The sequence below is a fragment of the Physeter macrocephalus genome, chromosome 10 (assembly GCF_002837175.3).
Source record: "Physeter macrocephalus isolate SW-GA chromosome 10, ASM283717v5, whole genome shotgun sequence".
Taxonomy (NCBI): domain Eukaryota; kingdom Metazoa; phylum Chordata; class Mammalia; order Artiodactyla; family Physeteridae; genus Physeter; species Physeter macrocephalus.
Window position 1 is genome coordinate 87,175,806 of NC_041223.1, and position 19,118 is coordinate 87,194,923.

At 39.9% G+C, this 19,118-nt stretch overlaps 1 protein-coding gene across 1 annotated transcript in view; it reads left to right on the forward strand.

Annotated features, from left to right (window-relative positions):
• MEI4 (meiotic double-stranded break formation protein 4) overlaps window positions 1-19,118 on the forward strand; it is a 202,715-nt gene that overhangs the window by 44,907 nt on the left and 138,690 nt on the right. Inside the window, exon 2 of the mRNA XM_024132967.2 lies at window positions 3,133-3,668. Within this exon, the coding sequence (XP_023988735.1) occupies window positions 3,133-3,668 (536 nt within the window). The remainder of the gene's footprint in view (window positions 1-3,132; window positions 3,669-19,118) is intronic.

Here is a 19,118-nt window from a genome sequence, read left to right on the forward strand (position 1 = left end):
CCCCTGCATCGGCAGGCGGACTCTCAACCACTGCGCCACCAGGGAAGCCCTATGTTCACTTTCTTAGTGGAGAACCTTTTTGAATTTTGTGAAAGAAATATGTAATCTATCTGAATAATTACCGTAGTTCCCGCTGTTTTACTTGTGTGAAGAGTGAGATGGATGTCTTGAGAAGTTATTTCAAATGTTTTTCCTTGCTCCTGAGAAAAAGAAAGTGTCTGTTGGCTTAAAATGAACATGTTGTCTGCCTGTTTTAATATAGAAATAGCCACATGTTGTTAAACATGTTGCTGACAGTCCACTGCTCTGGGTACCACCACATTTGGGAATGTGCTGCATCACCTCCCTAACTTGGAGTACAGATACTGTAGTGATAATTCCCAAGCACATATTTGCACATTTGTAGTGGTCATGGTAGACACTTGTTAAATGAATGCATGCTAAATTAAAGCTTAATCCTCTGATTCTGCCTCATCAGCTTCTCATTTTACTGAAGGGAAAAAAGAGCAGTAAATTAGATAGATTTCCAATTTATGGTGGGGCAGGGAGAGGATGCTGCTTTTGCCATTGTTCTCCTGTTCAACTAGTGTCCCCCATCTCCAACATAAAAAAAAATTTTTTAAAGACTGTTGGGTGAGATCTCCTTTAACTTCCTAAGTGCCAGGGGTATTTTTACATCCTGTACATTCTCATCCTATCTCCTTCAGCCTGGGAGGGGGGAAACTCCTTCCTCATCAGTAAGTGCAACCCATCCACTGGTCCTCGACTCAGTCTCCTTCCGCCTGCTTCCGAGTCACGCCCCACCTATTTTCTCTCCTGCCTCCAGCTTTTTTCTTCATAATCTATAATTGCGCATGTTTCTCCCAGCGTGTCCGGCCATGTTTGCCTGCAGTTACTCTCTGTGTTAAGCTGTCCCGATCCAGGTCCTCAGAAGCCTTCGCCCCTCTTCACTGTCTTTGTAACTTTCCCCATCACTCCTCAGTCCGCTCACCGTGGCTTCCGCCCACCACCCCGACTGACCGAAGCTGCTTTGGACTTGATCGCTGGTGATTTTCTAGCTGGTAATTCCGACATGTTTTTTTAGCTCTTTATTTTATTGGACTTCCCTCCTGCATGTAATTCTCCTTGAAACTATTCCCTAGCCTTTCATGACACGGTTGTTTTTATTCTTCTTGTACCTCTTTAATTGTTCCTTCTCTGTCGCCCAGATGATTGTCTTTTCTCTGCTCAGCCCTCAGATTGATGTTCCTCAGGGCCCCTCTTGGAGCCTCTGCTCATCCTCTCCCCGAGTGATCATTACCATTTTCATCCTTCCAGATCCCCCCTGCACACCGATGACTCCTAAACTGTAGTTTCAGTCTAGACCTTTTCCCCATCCTTTGGCTCATGTGGCCAATTTCCAGGTGAATATCTTCACCTAGATTTCCTCTGGTTGCTTCCAAGTTTACATGACTAAGACTAGCTTCTCTTTGTTTCTCCTAAGCCATTTTTCTGTTTGTATTTTTACTGATCAGTTGGTAGCACTGTCATCCACCCAGTCACCTAATTCAGAATCACGGGATGCATTTATTCCTACTCTACTCTAATGCCTGTCAATCAGTCAGCTGGCTTCCCTTTGTGTTTCCTTTCCAGTCTTCCACTGTAACTGCTTGTTTCATTTCTCTCATCACTTGATATCAGGACTGATAGGGGTGACTCTGAACTGATCTTTCAGTGTCTCATTGGGTCCTTCTCCAGTGTGCCCTTCACAAAGCCCATAGAGTGTTCTGTGAAATGAAAATACGACCATTTCACTTTCCTACGTTATACTGTTTATTGTCCTATTCCTGCTTCCACTGCTGACATCAGTATTTCTCAAACGTGGTTGCATAGATATACGCATGTGCTGTAGAACATTCAGTGAGAATTCTGTGTGTACGTTTTACTGATAATCATTTTACAAACAACAGCCTTTTTGTGTTTACAATGGCATCTCTGTCACAGAATGACCTAAAGTTACTAAGTTAAGCCTGAGCTGCAGTATGTCTCAGCTGATGTCAGAAAATTCTGGTGGTTATATATATAGTTTCAAGGATCTGTGACATACACACACACACACACACACACACACACACACACAAACACACACATATATATATATACATAGATATAGATAGATATACTTGAATAATTATAAATAAGTACACATACATATATACGTTGTTTATATATTTATTTTTGTATATTAGGTATATGTGTGGGTATATAGATAATTTTTCCAAATTACACTCACTCTACACTCTGCATATAAATTCTGAGGTCCTTAATATCTCTTTTAAGATCTTTTGTGACCGGCCTCTACGTATTTCTCCAACTTAATATCTTGCCTTATATTTTCTGTAAAGGGAACATGAAACTACTGGTGGGTCCTTATATATACAGTGCTTTTCTTTTCCTTCTTAAGTTGTGCTTTTGTGCATACCCTTTGGTAGATGGAATTCTCTTCTCTTCCTCCATTCCCCCAACTTTTAAACTTGGAATTCTTGCTTATGTGTTATAAATTAGTTCTACCATCACTTCTTCCAGGAGGCACTGATCTAACTGGGGTTGGCTGTTCAGAGTTCCTCATACTTTCATAGCGCCCTGAGCATATCTCTATCTTACATACACCTGTTGTTTTGCAGGTACCTGTTGGAATCTATACCAGACAGTGACCTTCAGGTTTCCTGGTCTCTCCTCTGTATCTTTCAAGCATGGCCTTGACTGGGAGATAGTGACTTGACAAAACATGGGTGAATCATCTGTGCTTTCTACCAGATAAAGACCTTGTCTGCAGTCAGTCTAAGCAATTTCATTCACAGTTCCTCCTCTATCAATTTTTATACTACTGCTTTTCAAATGTTTAATACATATTTCATGCTTCATTTAGTATTTTAAGTCGGAAAAATCAATGTCTAGTTTTTATATGAAGAAATGTTAGGGACTTCCCTGGTGGCCCAATGGTTAAGACTGTGCTTCCAAAGCAGGGGATGCAGGTTCGATCCCTGGTTGGGGAACTAAGATCCCACATGCTGTGCGGTGCAGCAAAAAAAAAAAAAAAAAAAAGAACTATTAGATACAGAAAGATAACACTTCTGTTCCTTTCTATTTCAGGAGGTCCATCTTCCCAGTTGCAGGCTCAGGAACCTAGAAGTTCTGAAAACACTTCGACTCTGCTGGAAGATTCTGGGTGCGGTTTATCAATTGATCAGAGAACTGAACCTTCAGAGATGACCGAGCATTCTGGGGAGAGCTGCATCTCCACCCCCTTCCCACCACTGTCCATTTTGAACAGACCTTGTGCTTCTCTGGAAAAGCCTCTGTCTTCTCACATGCAGTTCTTGCAACATCTGCTTGGACTGAAGACCTTGACCGAGTCAGAGAGTCTGAAAACAGACTTAGGCCACTTTGAAAACGCCTCTTCCATAGTATCCGATTCTGTTTTTCAGTTGCTGGATGGCTTGATCACTTTTTACCGAGAACCCAAACTTCCTTGTTCAAGCTTTTGGATCGAAGCTGTGGATACTTTAGCTAGACTGATCAGTGATTGTAACTTATCTAATCATATTCTTAAAAAGTGTTCCAAGAAGTTGGAAGAATTTGAGAAGACCCTGCTACAGGTTATTTTAAGGAACAGCCATATCAATCGGGTAAGTAATACATCTTTTCTATGTATGAAATACCATGTCAGTAGTTTGGGTGAGCACACGCATGGGTTGTGGTCCCTTGGCCTCGTGGCTCAGTCTCCAGTTGGACCTTGTTTTGCAGCCATCTGGAGTTCTGACCCAGCAACATCTGCTTGGGTCCTCACGACCCAGCTGTGGCCTCTGATGCCACAGCTTTGTTCTCGCCACAGATGCCTGTGCTTTCAAGTTTATGCTTCTCCACTTTGAGTTACCTTCCCTGTTTTTTTATTGGTATCTTTGGATACTTCTCTCTCTTTTTTTTAAAAAATTATTTATTTACTTATTTTTGGCTGTGTTGGGTCTTCGTTGCTGCGCGCGGGCTTTCTCTAATTGTGGCGAGCGGGGGCTACTCTTCGTTGCAGTGTGCGGGCTTCTCATTGCTGTGGCTTCTCTCGTTGTGGAGCATGGGCTCTAGGCACGCGGGCTTCAGTAGTTGTGGCACGTGGGCTCAGTAGTTGTGGCTCACGGGCTCTAGAGTGCAGGCTCAGTAGTTGTGGCTCATGGGCTCTAGAGAGCAGGCTCAGTAGTTGTGGCACACGGGCTTAGTTGCTCCACAGCTTGTGGATCTTCCCGGACCAGGGATTGAACCCGTGTGCCCTTCATTGGCAGGCGGATTCTCAACCACTGTGCCACCAAGGAAGCCCTGGATACTTCTCTTTTGTTTTCCCCTGCCTACATTTACTTCCTATTGCTCAAAAAGTCTCAATGCTTTTCACAACACCACTTACACTTATGGTTTTCCAATCTGTAACATCTATGACCATTAAATTCCTCAGGATGGATTACCTGTACTGTATTGAGTTTGTTCTTTTTCTGGCATTGACTAGCAGATGCCTGGAGGTCAAAGAATGTTTTCCTCTTCTGTTAGGATTTCCCTTGTAAGTGGCATAATACCCCATGGACCCACTGCAGATGTGGGTTAATAGAATACATTGGCTGAGGAACAGATACTATATGGCATTGTTTTGGTTTTTGTTTTTCTTATTTACTTAAAATGGCTTAGAAAAGTTGACTCAGGGATTCTTTTCTTACAGGTGACACTGAGGTAACCTGAAGTTGTTTTGTTGTTTGGCTCTTGAGACATAATGGAGAGTTTCTTTTTGGTATTACTTTCTATCTTCTTCACTATCTGATCCTTTGGGATGGTTGTAAATGCCTTCATATTTTAATCTTTTTTAATTGACTACTAAAAATATCAGAGGAGACCGAAAGGTCCATTTAACTTATCTACTACATTTCATTGGGTAAAGGTTCACAAGGTTGTTGGACCTTGTTTTTTCTGATACGTCTCTGTCTCATGTTTGTTCCCAGTGTCATTATCTGATGCTCAGAGATTTTGTACAATATCAGCTTTACCTGAATTTTCAAAACTCTGACAAAATTGAACTAATAAGCTAATTTGTTGCATGTCCATCTGTTCTTTCCTTCTCTATTAAGGTATGATTTGATCAGTATTATAGAAAACTTTACAATTAAGCTTTTGGCATTTTGAAAGATACTGAATTTTCTGTCTAGGAAACTGAAATTTTTTTCTACCTAATATGGTCAATCAGGAATTAAATATCAGATTTTCCGTGGTATCTGTCTGAGATATATAATCAGCTTCTTAGCCATCAATAAATACCTCGAATACTAAATATTCCCAAATCTGTTTTCTTGCATATGTTTGCTTTCTTCTTTTAAAACTACTTTAAACAGGTTTTGTGTGACTTGGAGCCTTCCAGATACTAGCATTCATATTCCTTATCAGTTACCAGATGATGCAAATATTTTTTCAGTCTAGTCTTTCTCTCACTGAGGGATTGGCCTACACAAGAGTAGAATTGGGAACTATATGTATAGAAGAAACTTGTGATGGTACAGGTGGGTCTGAAGTGTATTTTCATACCATTTATCATGGTACAAGCCATTGTTGAACAGTTGGTCAGCAGTGGAAGAATGAGTGAATGAGTGGCTTTGTTGTTTAGCCAATGTCTAATTGTTATCTTAGTCATGTGTCTGTCTGGGAAGGTTAAGCTGTCCTCTGCTTGAAATTACCTCTACTTTTCTTGGAGAGATCATTGTTGCCATTTAGAGAAAGTAGGATCATAAAATTGCTCACTGCATTCACAGTTAGGATGATGGTTCATAAATAAGTTTTAATGACTATATCTCTGGGCATTTTTCTTCTCCCCCGCAAAAGCATCTGAGACTAAATCATTCAAACTTTTGTCGTTATTACTACCATCATTATTATTATTGCCACTGTCATCTTGTTCCAGATATGTTCAAAAAACTTCTTCAGTAGAAAACTTGACTAACAATTACTCTTTATAAATGCTTTTCTGTGTTTTTTTAGCTTTCCTTGAGTAATAAACAAAATCTCAAGAAAGAATATATTCTGACATGAAATATAGGATAGCTCCTACTATTATATTTTTTATTGATACTATTCTTGATTTATTAAAACAAAATATCCTAGTTTAGGGGGAAATAGTACTTCTTTTGAAAAACCTTGTTTCCATAGATTGGAACTGTTTAATTAAATTATACTGGTTAAAAACGTGAGCCCTGCTATTGATTTCATTAAAGTGAGCCTATGTTTGTGCAATGTGATAAGAAAAGGTGTGATATGAATACTTTAATATTCTGACTGAGGGATTTCATGTATCTATAATTCATGTGCAGTCAGGTTTTAAATAAAATATAAATATTCAACAACATGTTCTCAACACATTCAGTAGTAAAATTATTCTGACCATAACTTAGTCTTTCTTTAATGATACCAATAAGAACTTGGTATCTTTCAAAATCTTGAGGTCATCATGATGAATATCAGTTATATTAGAGCTGTATATACATATATATATATACACACACACACATATGTTCAAGAAATATGAGATTGAAATGAGATATCTTAGAAATTATTTTGAGTAATTCTCTGATATTAGCTTGGTTGAAATTATTAATAAGTTTAGGGGAAAATATATGATTTGTGATTTTTTTAGATTTGGATAAATCCTATTTATTTTTGTGCTTTTTTTTAAGGAACTTTATATTATGTTTATTTAATAACAAGTTTTTTAGGAATTGTTATCTTAGTTCCATGTCTGTATTATATTTTTAGGATAACCATTAGGTAGGACTTGAAGGTATAATCTATAGTGTGACATTTGACAGGCATGGAAGATATATGTCTTGAAACCAGATGGCTTCCAGGGGTCTGCACTGGGCCTGTTCTAGGGGTCCTGGGATGCAATGGTGACTTAACTTGGGTTGGACTGTCTTCCACTTACAGGCTCCAGTATGGCACCTTCCTCATTCCTCTGGGTACTTGCTTGGGGTCAGGAAGGTTTCCCTTTGAGTTATTTAATACCCTTTGTTTGACTGACAAACTGACCTTTCCTATACTTCCAGACTTCAAAACGTGTTTATTTCTATGATTAGAAACAGCATGAGCTAATCCTAGCATTGTATGGCCACCTATTTCTACTTTAACACTTCCATGTTATGAAAGTGTTAGAATGCTTATAGTTCTATTTAGATTTTGCAGTGGTATCTTTGTCTTAAATTTTCATTTGTTTTAAAGAGATGGGAATGATTCTATTAAGTTAAATATCAAAACCTATAGTTATTGAGCTTTTTAGATATTTAGCATACATTGCTAAATCTTAGAGACATAATAATGAGTTACTTAGAACACATATTCTTCAGATTTCTTATTTTTTTAAACCATAAAACAACTCTTAGACATATTAGTTGTGAAATTGAAAAAAAAATACTGATTATCAAATAGACATTAAATTAGAATCTTTTGTATGTATGGTAAGCAGAATAATGGTCCCCCAGAGGGGTCCACATCCTAATCCCTGGAGCTTCTGAGTATGTTACCTTACATGACAGCAGATGGGTGGGATTTCAGGTTGCTTGTCAGCTGACCTTGGGATGAGGTTTTCCTGGATTACCCACCTGGGCCCAGTACCCACAAGGGTGCTTGTAAGTGAAAGAGGGTGACTGGAGAGTCAGTGTCCAAATCAGAGAGAATTTTGAAGATGCTATGCTGCTTGCTGTAGAGATGGAGGAGGGGGCCGAGAGCCAAGAAATGTGGGCTGGAGAAGGCAGGGAAATGGGCTCCACAAGGATCGCAGGCCTGCCAGCCCCTTCCCTTTGGCCCAGTGAGACCCCTTCAGACTTCTGACCCCCAGAACTGTAACGGAATAAATGTATGTTCTTTTAAGCCACTAAGTTTGTGGTAGTTTGATATAGCAGCAACAGGACGTAATAAGCTGTGTTTCCCATTTTTATGCAGTGACTCTGTGAGATACGTGTGGTTGCCATTCTTATTTCCATTTGATAGATAGGAAAGATGAGGCTCAGAAAACTAGTTAGTGGTGCTGTGCACACTAGCCCCTCGAATGAGGATAGCATGTGGCTGTGCTTGCTCGCTCCCGTCTCTCTCCTCACAATCCTCTAATCCGGAAGGCTGACCCAGATGTCTGCAGGTATCGCCTACAGAGTCCTCTTCCCACCTGCTGCCGGCTCCCTGATGCTCATCCCTTCCTGCCAGAGTCCTGACCCGTCTGACCCTCGTCGGATCCCCCGCCTCACGGCTGGGATCCGTGAGGAGGCACACTCCTCGTCGCAGCCCGTGGGGCTCTTTCCTACGGCCTCATCCAGCCTCTTTGGCCTTACCTCTCTCTGTTCCATCCTAAACCTTCTTCCCCCTCTCAGGCAGACGTGTTTGTGGTTGTCCGAGGACTTGCTGTTCTGTCCCTGCCCTCTGTGCTGCAGGACCTGCCAGGCCCTTCTGCTGTCCAGCCAGTTCCACCCGGCTTTCCAGACGGAGCTTGAGGCTCAGCTCCCTGGAGAAGCTTCCCTCATCCCCTGCCTCCGTCTCCCTTTCCTTTGGCTGATTAAATACCCTTCCCATGAATTCACCCCAGCACACGTCTCACCATGCAGGGGCTCCTGACTCGGATTTATCCTCCATCAGAATCCAGTCTCTGGGCCAGTGCCAGGCTGTCCTCACTCTGTGTCCTCAGGGCTCCATGCGTTGCTTGGTGGGGTGGGTTTGGGGGTCTCATTGTAGCTGGTGCAGGTGGGGTCTATGCTCCTCCCGTGGCCTTTGCTCCCATGGGGGCTGGGCCACAGTCTTTTCCTGTGATGCTGGGCAGCTTTAGGGAGGTTATCTTTTAAAGCTCTCCGTCTTGCTAGGATGCCCCTTTTCTGTCCTTTGGCTAGGAGAGCAGACTTTTATTGTTACTGTTTTTGTTTTTGTCCGTATCCATTGGCATTTCTGGGTTGTTGGCTTTTTTAGTTACAAATATGGGATAAACGAGACAAAAAGGAAACCAGATCTATTTTTTTTGTTTTTTGAGGAACCTCCATACTGTTTCCCACAGTGGCTGCACCAATTTACATTCCCGCTTTTCTCCACACCCTCTCAATCCCACTCCTGGGCATATATCTGGAGAAAACCGTAACTCGAAAAGATACGTGCACCCCAATATTCATAGCAGCACTGTTTACAATAGCCAAGACATGAAAACAACCTAAACGACCATTGGCAGATGAATGGATAAAGAAGATGTGGTATATATACACACTGGAATATTACTCAGCCATAAAAAAAATGAAAGAATGCCATTTGCAGCAACATGGATGGACCTAGAGATTGTCATACTAAGTGAAGTAAGTCAGACAGAGAAAGACAAATATCATATGATATCACTTATATGTGGAATCTAAAAAAAATGGTGCAAATGAACTTATTAACAAAACAGAAATAGACCCACAAACATGGAAAGCAAGCTTATGGTTACCAAAGGGGAAAGGTGGGGAGGGATAAATTAGGAGTTTGGGATTGACATATACACATTACTATATATAAAATAACCAACAAAGAACTACTGTACAGCACAGGGAGCTATCTATACTCAGTATTTTGTAATAACCTACAAGGGAAAATAATCTGAGAAAGAATATATATGTATATGTACATATATATATATGTGTAGCTGAATCACTTTGCTGTACACTTGAAACTAACACAACATTGTAAATGAACTATACTTCAATTAAAAAAAAACAAAAACAAAACAAAACAAAAAACTAAGTAATTACAGAAAAAAAAAAAAAGAAAAGGAAAAGAAAACTGGAGAACTCACCACCTAGTCCTTCCTTTGGTCCTAAGGTTCATAGCCTGTCCACCTGTCAGTCTTCTTGGGTGTGTTTTAAATATAATGCCTAGGGTTTTTAGTACTTAGTGAGAGGATGAAAGATACACAAGTCCACTTTCCAGAAGTGGAAACCTGTGAATGTATTTTTAAAATACGTACTATTCTATATTATAATGACAAAGAGCTAGCCCTCTGTCCCACCCGAGACCACCATGGCCAGGTCTGTACTCCTGTTCTGCCACCACTTACACCTGTGCTTTTAAACAAAAGGCTTATGCTGCTATTTCTCAGGTTATTTTCTTTTTTATCTGTTCACTTTTTATCATAGAAGATAAAAATTTATGTCTTATGTGGCTGCTCTCTTCCAATCATACTCCTCAATCATAGTTTTGTCATAGTTTTGGTTAAATAAATATTACATATTTATATTATTATAAATATGTCATGATGTATTTGTATTATTATAAACATGCCATGACGTATTTGTATTATTATAAACATGCCAAGATGTATCTGTATTATTATAAACATGCCATGATGTATTTGTATTATTTATAAACATGCCATGACGTATTTGTATTATTATAAGTATGTTACTGCATATTTATATTATTATAAATATGTAATTTTTAACACCAACACATCTAATATACAATGGTTTCATTTCCTTTTTTTACAGCTTTTTTTTCCTTAGGATTTTTTTTTCCACTTGCTTAGTTTTCTGCGTACCTATAATTGATGCTTCTTTCAGATACTTTGACAGGGTTGTAAACATCCTCTCAGTATGGCCAAACAAATTAAGTCATTTATCAGTTCCATCTTTTATTTATTTTAAGATACACCTCTGGAGCCCTTCATCTTCCTGTTCTCATCTGGGCTGGGCTTCCTGTGTCTCTGATCAGCTTTACTCCATGGACTTCTTTTAATCACCACCCTGGGAATTCCCTTTGCTGCTTTTTTGTGCTGGGTCTCTGAGTCCCTAGATCTCATATATTCCTTTCCTTAGTTTATAACTTCATTTAGGTGATACACATTGTTTACGAGCTCACTTAGAATGGATTCCTGGGATGTAAACTTTAAAAATATTTGTTTGCTTAAAATATTTTATTCCAACTTTAAACTTTACTGGTGGATTAGGATAGATTTTCTGGTTGGAAATCATTTTTTCCGTGGAATTTAAAACATTTTTCTACTAACTTCTGGATTCCAGTGTTTCTAATGAGATTTCCAGTGTAATTCTGATTGTAATTCCTTCAACGTGATCTATCCCTCAACCTCGCACACTTGCAGAAGCACTTAGGCTCTCTCCTGTTTCCATTGTTTTGTAATTACAGGATGGTGTACCTCAGTGTGGGTCTTTTTCTTGAGTCCTTGGTGGGTCTTTGAATTTGGGATTCCATCTTTCAGTTCTGAAAAATTTTTGAATAGTTTTTCTCATATATTTCTGCCTTTTATCTTCTCTGTATCCTTTTTCTAGAACAGTTCTTGGTCTGATCCTCTAGATTTCTTATCTTTTTTTCTTGTACTGTTTATTCTTTTTCTTTTTCTTTTTCCTGGGAGATTTCCTCAACTTTTTCTTTTAGCCATTCTATTGAATTTTTATTTCTGCTGAAATATTTTTCATTTCTATGAGTTCCTGTTCTCTTGATTGTTCCTTTTCATAGCTCCCAGTTCTTGTTTTATGTACAATAATGTGTAAAACTTATATTTTCCTTGTTCCCTGCTTTGCTTCTATTTTCTTCTGGTCTTGATTTCCCCATCTCAGTTGATCACTGTTTTTCATATTTGAGGCTTTCCAGTGCCTTGAACTAACCTGGAAACATGGGCAAGATTTAGAAGGGCCCCCTGAAAGGTAACTTGGGGGAGGTATGCCAGCTGCTTGATGAGAGGCACTCAGGCAGGGGAAAGCTTGGAGAGCCCTGGAACTGCTGCAGTCTGGGGGGTTCGGTTGGGAAGGAGTGGAGCTTTGGAAGACATGCGCCTAACGTGATGAGAAGGTCCAGGTAGTGAAGGTTCTTGTATTGTTTTGTTAAATACTTGAGTTTCTTCTGCAGCCGTGAGGTATAAGGTGTACAATTTAAAATCGTGCACAATTTTGTGTGTAGGAGCATGTGCTTTTTTTTCCTAGGAGGGCGCTCATCCTTTTCATGTGATTCTGAAACGATGCTGTGATCCCCAAAGTAAACAACATCTGGGAAAACCATTGAGACTGACTTGCACACCCCACCCAAATAAATACCTCAGAACATGACTCAGATCTTACTTCACTCATAAATTCTTTCTTATCAATTTGATCCTGAAATGGGCTACTCTTCTGAACTTCTGTAGTGATTATTGTCTACATAATTCACTTTTCAGTTTGCCATATGCTATATTATTTCAGTTTATCTAGTATGGCTTGAATTTTTTTAATGTTTTATTAAACCTGTCAAATGTTTTTATCACAGAGATTAACAGCTTAGGTTAGCATGCCCAAACTTTTATTTACTAGCGCTGGCCTTAGATAACTGATATTGAGTTCCACATCTATAAAATGGGGACAGTAAATGTGATTACCTCATAGGGCTGTTGGGAATTTTCAATGAGTAGATGCAAATGAAGTGCTTATTAGCATAATATCAGGTATCGTATGCTCTCCTGAGGAAGGACCATATCCTATTTTCTCTACTATTCCTGATATAATGCTGAGCTCATTCCAGGAGCAAAATGAAGTATTTTCTGAACTGAAAATAAGAGAATGAAAGTAAATGACAAGTTATACTTCATATACCCCTATATACCTAAATACCATCTTCTGTCTTTTGATCAAATTTTTCTGTGTATAAAACCTTCCCAAGGAGCAGCTCTGTCTTACTGACCCTGTAATGACATTCCTGAAGCACCTCCATGTACTAGGCAGCAGGGCCTCATTTCATGGTGTCACTAACTACCCTTCCAATGGCCACGGCTTCCCGCTGACTGATGAGCTTATTAGCAGGTATCATGGATTTTTCTTCCTATTTTAATTATAGAAAATCCATTGTAGGGACTTCACTGGTGCTCTAGTGGTTAAGACATTGCCTTCCAATGCAGGGGGTGCAGGTTCAATCCCCAGTTGGGGAGCTAAGATCCCACATGCTTTGTGGCCAAAAATATGAAACATAAAACAGAAGCACTGTTGTAACAAATTCAATAAAAACTTTAAAAATGGTCCACATAGCGGGGAACTTCAAGGTGGCAGAGGAGTAAGATGTGGAGATCACCTTCCTTCCCACAAATACATCAGAAATACATCTACATGTGGAACAACTCTTACAGAACACCTACTGAACACTGGCAGAAGACCTCAGACTTCCCAAAAGGCAAGAAACTCCCCACGTACCTGGGTAGGGCAAAAGAGAAAAGAATAAACAGAGACAAAAGAATAGGGATGGGAACTGCATCTCTGGGAGGGAGCTGTGAAGGAGGAAAAGTTTCCACACACTAGGAAGCCCCTTCACTGGTGGAAACGGGGGATGGGCAGGGAGGAAGCTTCGGAGCCACAGAGGAGAGAGCAGCAACAGGGGTGCGGAGGGCAAAGTAGAGAGATTCCTGCACAGAGGATCGGTGCCGACCGGCACTCACCAGCCCGAGAGGCTTGTCTGCTCACCGCCGGGGCGGGCGGGGCCTGGGAGCTGAGGCTCAGGCTTCGGTCAGAAGCAGGGAGAGGACGGGGGTTGGCGGAGTGAACACAGCCTGAAGGGGCTAGTGCACCACAGCTAGCCGGGAGAGAGTCTCGGAAAAAGTCTGGACCTGCCTAAGAGGCAAGAGACCATTGTTTCGGGGTGCGTGAGGAGAGGGGATTCAGAGCACCGCCTAAACGAGCTCCAGAGAGAGGCGTGAGCCACGGCTATCAACACAGACACCAGAGACCAGCATGAAATGCTAAGGCTGCTGCTGAGCCACCAGGAATCCTGTGTGAAACCACAGGTCACTATCCACACCTCACCCCACCCCAGGAGGCTGTGCAGCCCGCTACTGCCAGAGTCCTGTGATACAGGGACAGCTTCCCTGGGAGAACACATGGCGCGCCTCAGGCTGTTCCAACATCACGCCGGCCTCTGCCACCGCAGGCTCACCCCGCATTCCATACCCCTCCCTCCCCCGGCCTCAGTGAGCCAGAAGCCCCTAATCAGCTGCTACTTTAACCTTATCCCGTCTGGGCAGGAACAGGCGCCCTCAGGCGACCTACACACAGAGGCGGGGCCAAATCCAAAGCTGAACCCCAGGAGCTGTGCAAACAAAGAAAAGAAAGAGAAATCTCTCCCAGCAGCCTCAGGAGCAGCGGAATAATTCTCCACAATCAACTTGATGTACCCTGCATCTGTGGAATACCTGACTAGACAACGATTCATCCCAAAATTGAGGCAGTAGACTTTGGGAGTAACTGTAGACATGGGGTTTGCTTTCTGCATCTAATTTGTTTCTGGTTTTGTTCTTAGTTTCGTAATTACAGTTTATTATCATTGGTAGATTTGTTTATTGATTTGGTTGCTCTCTTCCTTTTTTTATTAATATATATATATATATTTTTTCCTTTTTCTCTTTTTGTGAGTGAGTATGTGTATGCTTCATTGTGTGATTTTGTCTGTATAGCTTTGCTTTTACCATTTGTCCTAGGGTTCATTCTGTCCATTTTTTTTCTTTTTTTTACTATAGTTTTTAGTGCTTGTTATCATTGGTGGATTTCTTTATTGGTTTGGTTGCTCTATTCTTTCATTCTTTTTTGTTTATTACCTTTTTAATTTTAATATATTGTTTTTAGTTTTTATTTTAATAACTTTATTTATTTATTTATTTTTCTTTCTTTTTTTGTCCTCCCTTTTCTTCTGACCTGTACGGCTGACAGGGTCTTTGTGCTCCGGCTGGGTTTCAGGCCTGAGCTTCTTAGGTGGGAGAGGTGAGTCCAGGACATTGGTCCACCAGAGACCTCCCAGCCCTACATAATATCAAATAGCAAAAGCTCTCCCAGAGATCTCCATCTCAATGCTAAGACCCAGCTCCACTCAACGACCAGCAAGCTACAGTGCTGGACACCCCATGCCAAACAACTAGCAAGACAGGAAAACAACCCCACACATTTGCTGAGAGGCTGCCTGGTATCATAATAAGTTCACAGAAACCCTAAAACACACCACCGGATGCGGCTCTGCCCACCAGAAAGGCAAGATCCAGCCTCATCCACCAGAACACAGGCACCAGTCCCCTCCACCAAGAAGTCTACACAACCCACTGACCGACCTTACGCACTGGGGGCAGACACCAAAAACAACGGGAACTACGAACCTGCAGCTGGGGAAAAGGAGACCCCCAAATGCAGTAAGTTAAGCAAAATGAGAAGACAGAGAAATACACAGAAGATCAAGGAGCAAAGTCAAAACCCACCAGACCAAACAAATGAAGAGGAAATAGGCAGTCTACCTGAAAAAGAATCCAGAGTAATGATAGTAAAGATGATCCAAAATCTTGGAACTAGAATGGAGAAAATACAAGAAACATTTAACTAGGACATAGAAGAACAGAAGAGCAAACAAACAATGACGAACATTATAATAAATGACATTAAAACTTCTCTAGAAGGAATCAGTAACAGAATAACTGAAGCAGAAGGATGGATAAGTGACCTGGAGGATAAAAGAGTGGAAATAACTACCACAGAGGAGAATAAAGAAAAAAGAATGAAAAGAATTGAGAACAGTCTCAGAGACCACTGGGACAACATTAAACGCACCATCATTCGTATTATAGGGGTCCCAGAAGAAGAAGAGAAAAAGAAAGGGACTGAGAAAATATTTGAAGAGATTATAGTTGAAAACTTCCCTAATATGGGAAAGGGAATAGTCAATCAAGTCCAGGAAGCTCAGAGAAACCCATACAGGATAAATCCAAGGAGAAACATGCCAAGACGCATATTACTCCAACTATCAAAAATTACATACAAAGAAAAAATATTAAAAGCAGCCAGGGAAAAGCAACAAATAACATACAGGGGAATCCTCATAAGGTTAACAGCTGATCTTTCAGCAGAAACTCTGCAAGCCAGAAGGGAGTGATAAGATATATTTAATGTGATGAAGCAGAAAACCTACAACCAAGATTACTCTACCCAGCAAGGATCTCATTCAGATTCAACGGAGAAATTAAAACCTTCACAGACAAGCAAAAGCTAAGAGAGTTCATCACCACCAAAGCAGCTTTACAGCAAATGCTAAAGGAACTTCTCTAGGCAGGAAACACAAGAGAAGGAAAAGAGCTGCAATAACAAACACAAAACAATTAAGAAAATGTTAATAGGAACATACATATCGATAATGACCTTAAATGTAAATGGATTAAATGCTCCAACCAAAAGACAGAGACTGGCTGAATGGATACAAAATTAAGACCCGTATATATGCTGTCTACAAGAGACCCACTTCACACCTAGGGACAGATACAGACTGAAAGTGAAGGGATGGAAAAAGATTCAAAAGAAAGCTGGAGTAGCAATTCTCATATCACACAAAATAGACTTTAAAATAAGGACTGTTACAAGAGACAAAGAAGGACACGACAGAATGATCAAGGGATCAATCCAGGAAGAAGATATAATAATTGCAAATATTTATTCACCCAGGATAGGACCACCTTAATACATAAGGCAAATGCTAACAGCTATAAAAGGGGAAATCGTAACACAATCGTAGTAGGGGACTTTAACACCCCACTTTCACCAATGGACAGATCATCCAAAATGAAAATAAACACAAGCTTTAAATGATACATTAAACAAGATAGCTTTAATTGGTATTTGTAGGACATTCCATCCAAAAACAACAGAATATACTTTCTTCTCAAGTTCTCATGGAACATTCTCCAGGATAGATTATATCTTGGGTCACAAATCAAGCCTTGGTAAATTTAAGAAACTTGAAATTGTATCAAGTATCTTTTCTGACCACAACGCTATGAGACTAGATATCAATTACAGGAAAAAATCCGTAAAATATACAAACACATGGAGACTAAACAGTACACTACTAAATAACTAAGATATCACTGAAGAAACCAAAGAGGAAATCAAACAATACCTAGAATAAATGGCAATGAAAACACAATGACCCAAAACTTATGGGATGCAGCAAAAGCAGTTCTAAGAGGGAAGTTTATAGTAATACAGTCCTGCCTCAATAAACAAGAAACATCTCAAATAAACGACTTAACCTTATGCCTAGCGCAATTAGAGAAAACAAACAAAAAAAAAACCCAAAGTTAGCAGAGGGAAAGAAATCATAAAGATCAGATCAGAAATAAATGAAAAAGAAATGAAGGAAATGATAGCAAAGATCAATAAACTAAAAGCTGGTTCTTTGAGAAGATAACCAAAATTGATAAACCATTAGCCAGATTCATCAAGAAAAAAGGGAGAAGACTCAAATCAATAGAATTAGAAATGAAAAAAGGAAAGGTAACAACTGACACTGCAGAAATACAAAGGATCATGCGAGATTACTACAAGCAACTACATGCCAATAAAATGACGACCTGGAAGAAATGGACATATTCTCAGAAAAGCACAACCTTCCAAGACGGAACCTGGAGGAAATAGAAAATATAAACAGATCAATTACAAGCGCAAAAGCCCAGGACCAGATGGCTTCACAGGTGAATTCTATCAGACATTTAGAGAAGAGCTAACACCTATGCTTCTCAACCTCTTCCAAAATATAGCAGAGGTAAGAACACTCCCAAACTCATTCTGCAAGGCCACCATCACCCCCATACCAAAATGAGGCAAAGATGTCACAAAAAAAGAAAACTACAGGCCAATATCACTGATGAACATACATGTAAAAATCCTCAGCAAAATACTAGCAAACAGAATCCAACAGCACATCAGAAGGATCATACACCAGGATCAAGTGGGGTTTATCCAAGGAATGCAAGGATTCTTCTATGTACGCAAATCAATGTGATACACCACATTAACAAACTGGAGGGCAAAAACCATATGATCATCTCAATAGATGCAGAAAAAGCTTTCGAAAAAATTCAACACCGGTTTTTGATAAAAACCGTCTAGAAGGTGGGCATAGAGCAAACTTAACTCAAAATAATAAACTCCATATATGAGAAACCCACAGCCAACCTTGTTAGCAATGGTGAAAAAATGAAACCATTTCCACTAAGATCAGTAACAAGACATGGTTGCCCACTATCACCACTATTATTCAACATAGTTTTAGAAGTTTTAGCCACAGCAATCAGAGGAAAAAAAGAAATAAAAGAATCCAGATCAGAAAAGAAGTAAAGCTGTCATTGTTTGCAGATGACATGATACTATACATAGAGAATCCTAAAGATTCTACGAGAAAACTACTAGAGCTAATCAATGAATTTGGTAAAGCAGCAGGATACAAAATTAATGCACAGAAATCTCTTGCATTCCTATATGCTAATGCTGAAAAATCTGAAAGAGAAATTAAGGAAACACTCCCATGTACCATTTCAACAAGAAGTATACCTAGGAATAAACCCACCTAAGGAGGCAAAAGACCTGTTTGCAGAAAACTATAAGACACCGATGAAAGAAATTAAAAATGATACCAGCAGATGGAGAGATAAACCATGTTCTTGGGTTGGAAGAATCAACCTTGTTAAAATGACTATACTACACAAAGCAATCTACAGGTTCAGTGCAATCCCTATCAAACTACCAATGGCATTTTTTACAGAACTGAAACAAAAAATATCATAATTTTTATGGAAACACAAAAGACCCCAAATAGCCCAAGCAATCTTGAGAAAGAAAAACTGAGGTGGAGGAAACAGGCTCCCTGGCTTCAGAGTATTCTACAAAGCTACAGTAATCAAGGCAGTATGGTACTGGCACAAAAACAGAAATATAGATCAATGGAACAGGATAGAAAGCCCAGAGATAAACCCACACACATATGGTCACCTTATTTTTGATAAAGAAGGCAAGAATATACATTGGAGAAAAGACACTACTTCAATAAGTGGTGCTTGGAAAACTGGACAGCTACATGTCAAAGAATGAAATTAGAACACTGCCTAACACTATACACAAAAATAAACTTATAATGGATTAAAGACTTAAATGTAAGGCCAGACACTATAAAACTCTTAGAGGAAAACATAGGCAGAACACTCTGTGACATAAATCACAGCAAGATCCTTTTTGACCCACCTCCTAGAGAAATGGAAATAAAAACAAAAATAAACAAATGGGACC